General features: G+C 52.8%; 1 protein-coding gene across 1 annotated transcript; it reads left to right on the forward strand.

Moving 5' to 3' along the window:
• The first annotated feature begins 337 nt into the window (after positions 1-337).
• Positions 338-4638, forward strand: GLUL (glutamate-ammonia ligase). Its single transcript, XM_010142532.1, has 6 exons — positions 338-534; positions 1774-1935; positions 2204-2350; positions 2789-2916; positions 3084-3283; positions 4210-4638. Exons 1-6 carry the CDS (start codon positions 369-371, stop codon positions 4526-4528), a joined length of 1122 nt encoding a protein of 373 aa, XP_010140834.1. The 5' UTR covers positions 338-368; the 3' UTR covers positions 4529-4638.
• The last annotated feature ends 181 nt before the right edge of the window (positions 4639-4819 follow it).

Genomic DNA, 4819 nt, shown 5'->3' on the forward strand with positions numbered 1-4819 from the left:
TAGCCTTGCTCTGGAGCAGTGGTGAGTGTGGATGGAGGGGAAAAACTTGCAGAGGGCTGAGGAGCACTTCTGAAGGCTGTCGCTTGGTGCATAAGACCCAGTATGTGGGCAGGAGTTTGGCTATTAAGGGGACACTTTGAAGGCATTGCTGCTGGAGCAGGGCTTTCCTAGCTGTCTGCCCAAGCGGCTGTTTTCTGCCTGCAGAACCGCGTGGGACTGCTGGAGATGGCAGCCAGCCCCATGGCTGAGCTGTCTCGTGCTCCTCCCTGCCTGGGGGGTGAAAAATCTGGGAACACAGGGCAGGGTTTACAGTTGGGGTTGGTTTTTTGTATCCTCCCTGCAGGAACCCCCTCGTCCAGTCTGCAGCCATGGCCACCTCAGCGAGCTCCCAGCTGAGCAAAGCCATCAAGCACATGTACATGAAGCTGCCACAAGGCGAGAAGGTCCAAGCCATGTACATCTGGATCGATGGGACAGGGGAGCACCTCCGCTGCAAAACCCGCACGCTGGACCATGAGCCCAAGAGCCTTGAAGGTGAGAGGGCAGGTGCAGCCCCTCACCAGGTGGAGAAAGCAGCTGTGCTTGGCTGCACCAGAGGAAGGATGCTATTTCTCTCCTCTCATGGCAGAAGGATGGTGTTTGGGGAAGACGTTGCTCTTCTCCTCCTCCCAGTCATCTTCTTCCCAGATACCTCAGGGAAATGTTCCTAGCCTGCAGATGTGGAGTTTCAGTGAGATGCCTGGGCTTCGGAGCCCATCCCTGGCGCTGCCCCTGTTAGAGAGGGGGCTGTTGGCAGGGGCTGGGGGCTTTTGGCAAAGGCTTGGCAGCCCATTGACTCACGAGTGCTCGTTTTGGCCGGAAGTAGTTTGGCAGCAGAAAGTGGAGGGGGAAGAATGGAGCTATCCGGTGTAATTAAGAGCTTGTGTCCCTCAGAACAAACAGTCCCAGCTTACACAATAATAGCATTAGGATTTTCCCCAGGTTGCCATGGTGCTGGCTGGAGACAGTTATGAAATGAAAATACTCTGTGTGGCTGAGCAGAATTATCTGGTTTCTTTTTTTTTTCCTCTCCTTTCCCCTTTTTCCTCTAAGGGAGTGGTTGGCACAGTTCCTTTGAAATCTTTGTGCTTCCCATCCTCCCACTTTTCCCCCCAGGATGCGGAGGAGATAACATTGCCCGGGTGGAGTTCACTGCTGCTCCGGGTGGAGTGAGTTCACTGCTGCTCCCGGGAGGGCAGCACACAGCCCGGAGGGGTGGGCGAGGGGGCCAGGCTGGCCATACCCCTCCGAATGAGACTCTACCTACGTGTGGTTTGTTCTCCCACCCTCTCCAGACAATCCAACATGGATAAGGATATTTCATGGCTCCCCTCGTTCCTACAGCTTGAAGATGTCTCATGCTCTCCGCTCTCCCAGCTTGCCCAGCCACTCCGGCAAGGAGACTGGGTGCTCTGCTCGACCCGTGCTTGTTGTGACATGGGAAACATCCTCAGTGTTGCTCAGCTTGCTTGGGCTTGGCCAGCAGCCCAGCTCCTTGTGTTTCCCAGGGTGGCTGAGGAGTTGCACTCCTCTTTTTTGCTTGTTGTGGGGTGATTTTTTTTTTTTTTTGCTTCCCCTTTTGGAACAGAATCAACTGTGCTGTGATTAAACCCATTGTAGGCCTGTTCTCTATAACCATCTTCACCTCTGTAATACTGGAGGGCGGCAGGGAGCCCATCCTCTGGGTGACTCGGGACCTTGGGTCACCATGGCTCATTCCTTTCTCCCCTCCAGATCTCCCTGAGTGGAATTTCGATGGCTCCAGCACCTTCCAGGCTGAAGGCTCCAACAGTGATATGTACCTGCGACCTGCTGCCATGTTTCGGGACCCTTTTCGCAAGGATCCCAACAAACTAGTTCTCTGCGAGGTCTTCAAATACAACCGCCAGTCTGCAGGTGAGTGGGCCACCTTCTGGTGGGGGTGGCCTTTCTGGGGAGGGGAAGGGAAGGGGAGACCTATACAAGTGCTGTTTGTGCCCTTATCATGCACGACACAGAAGTAATCCTATCCTGAAAGTAAAAGGTGAACAAAGTATTGCTGGTGGAGAAAGGGCTTGGCGTGGGATTCTCCACCAGCGCTGCTGGGACTCAAACTGTAAACCAAGTGGAAACGGGGAATGGAGGTGGAGATGCTAATAAGCCTCACGTTGCTTTTCTGTTCCAGACTCAAACCTCCGACACACCTGCAGGCGGATTATGGATATGGTGTCCAACCAGCACCCCTGGTTTGGGATGGAGCAAGAGTACACTCTTCTGGGGACAGATGGACATCCTTTTGGCTGGCCTTCCAATGGCTTCCCTGGACCCCAAGGTAACCTCTTGGGAGCCTGCACTGGACCATGTCAGTGTTTGAACTGTAATCTGTGATGCAGTGATGCTTCAGGCGAGCCGAAAGATTTGAGGTATTTCTAGAACCAAAGATGTCCAGTAGCAAGCAAGATTTGGGCAAAAACTGACCCATTAAATTAAGGTCATTACAGAAAGACTGAGGTCACGATTGGCCACATCCGAATTTGCTGTGTGGTTTGTTAGTCTTCAGATGACAGATTACAGTCCCAGACTACCAGAGGGACTCAGTCTCCATCAGTGCTCTGCTTGTGCTTCCATGAAAAATGAATTTGGGGGCTTTTCCATGCATCACACAGCTCTGGAGAGTTCTTCCCTGTGTGTGCTCTGTCTTCACTGAGTTTGAGCCTTTTTCCTGTCTGGAAATTTAGGTTACTTTTGTGGTTCACCTGTGCCGTTGCAGGTCCGTACTACTGCGGTGTAGGGGCAGACAAAGCCTATGGCAGAGACATTGTGGAGGCCCACTACAGAGCGTGCCTTTATGCTGGTGTGAAAATTGGAGGAACCAATGCAGAAGTGATGCCAGCCCAGGTAAGTTATTTTAGGTGCCTTGTGGAATGAGATTGCTCCAAAAAATCCCAGGCAGCGGGAGCTTTTGGCTCTGAGCCATTTTACCAATGATCAGAGCATCAGGGGGAGGGAGGTGCCTTGCAGCGAACGTCTCTGCATCACTGAGCCAGTGACTCCTCCCCTTGTAGTGGGAGTTCCAGGTGGGACCATGCGAAGGCATTGAGATGGGAGATCACCTCTGGATTGCACGCTTCATCCTCCATCGGGTGTGCGAAGACTTCGGTGTCATTGTGTCCTTTGATCCCAAACCCATCCCTGGGAACTGGAACGGTGCTGGCTGTCACACCAACTTCAGCACCAAGAACATGAGGGAAGACGGAGGTCTCAAGTAAGTGTTTTGAGATGGGCCAGCAGCATCTGTTTAGTAAGCAGCGGGCTGGGCTTGGCTGGTAGCGGTGTGCTTTTTCCAGAGCTTTTGATGACACGGGAGATGTCACTCTGGTGCTTGGCATTGTGTTTGAGCCTTTCTGCTGTATTTTACTTTTTATACATATGTATGAAGATATACACCCATCTTGGTGTTGGGTGGGAAATACAACCAGCAATACAGCTCCACCGGTGTTGATGGAAGCATGGGTGGCCAGTTCCTAACAGGCTGCTGCCCAGCTTTTGATCTGCCAGTGCTGCAAACAAACAAGTCAGCGCAGCATAGTCCTCTTCTTGTATAACCCTGATGGAAGAGAAAGACCATTTGCTGCTCTCTAGGCCAGGCTGTGGAAGCTAATGCCGTGTTTTCTTTAACAACAAGATGCTGGAAATGTAAAACCCAAGTTCTCTGACGAGGCTGATGTGTTGAGTGCCGGCAGGGACCTTACAGCGCTGGGTTGGGATTCCTCCTGGCTGCTGTGGCTTCTCACCTTCATTTTAATGGTGCCCTGGGGTAAGAGACAAGCTGTGACCGTGTGAGCTTCCCAAACAGAAACCTGTGTCTTAAATCTCCCTTGTTGAGAGCGGGTTCCCCCAGGGTAACATGTCCGTGAGATTTGCCCATGGGTCCAGCGGGTGGTGTCCCACACACAGCACTCCCAAGGGACCTACTCAAGCCACAGGGATCCTTTTCAGCAGCCCGAGTCCACAGTAGGAGCAGAGAGAAGCACTGTGAGGTGGTCAGAAAAATGGGCTGTGGGGCATAGGCTTCATCTTGAAGTGGCTTGGGGACAGTGATGAATCTGTGACTTTGATGCAACAGTCAAGAGTGGCTCAGCTACTGCTGTTCACCAGACACTCACTGTGTCTTCCCTGCTCCCTTCGCAGGCACATTGAAGAGGCCATTGAGAAGCTGAGCAAGCGTCACCAGTACCACATCCGTGCCTACGACCCCAAAGGGGGGCTGGACAATGCCAGACGCCTGACGGGTTTCCACGAGACATCCAGCATCCACGAGTTCTCCGCTGGCGTGGCCAACCGCGGTGCCAGCATCCGCATCCCCAGGAACGTGGGCCACGAGAAGAAGGGCTACTTCGAGGACCGCCGGCCCTCCGCCAACTGCGATCCTTACGCTGTGACAGAGGCCCTTGTTCGCACGTGTCTCCTCAACGAAACTGGAGACGAGCCTTTTGAGTACAAGAACTAAGCAGACTGCGCCTACAGACACCACCTTCCCCCCACGCCTCCCGCACCCCTAAGCTTCCCTTCTAGATGTAATCCCGAGGGTACAAGATAACACGTTTTGTGTCTTAGTAACTCTTGTGGTGGGGAGGGCAAATTTAGTTTTATTGATGTCTGTTTGTCATTGACTCTTCAGAAGACGAGAGGAGGAGAGGGTGTTAGAACTTCTAACCACTGTTTTATTTTTTGTCTAATTCATGTGTACATCTGATGGGATCCAGTGGCTTCCCGGGACCGGCCGGCCCCAAAGAAACTG

Source organism: Buceros rhinoceros, unplaced genomic scaffold (genome assembly GCF_000710305.1).
Source record: "Buceros rhinoceros silvestris isolate BGI_N320 unplaced genomic scaffold, ASM71030v1 scaffold32988, whole genome shotgun sequence".
NCBI classification, from domain to species: Eukaryota; Metazoa; Chordata; class Aves; order Bucerotiformes; family Bucerotidae; genus Buceros; species Buceros rhinoceros.

Coding starts and splice junctions, on each gene's coding strand:
- GLUL (XM_010142532.1), top strand. CDS start 369: ATGGCCACCTCAGCGAGCTCCCAGCTGAGCAAAGCCATCAAGCACATG. Junction 1,936..2,203: donor ATACAACCGCCAGTCTGCAG/GTGAGTGGGCCA, acceptor TTTCTGTTCCAG/ACTCAAACCTCCGACACACC. Junction 2,917..3,083: donor CAGAAGTGATGCCAGCCCAG/GTAAGTTATTTT, acceptor CTCCCCTTGTAG/TGGGAGTTCCAGGTGGGACC.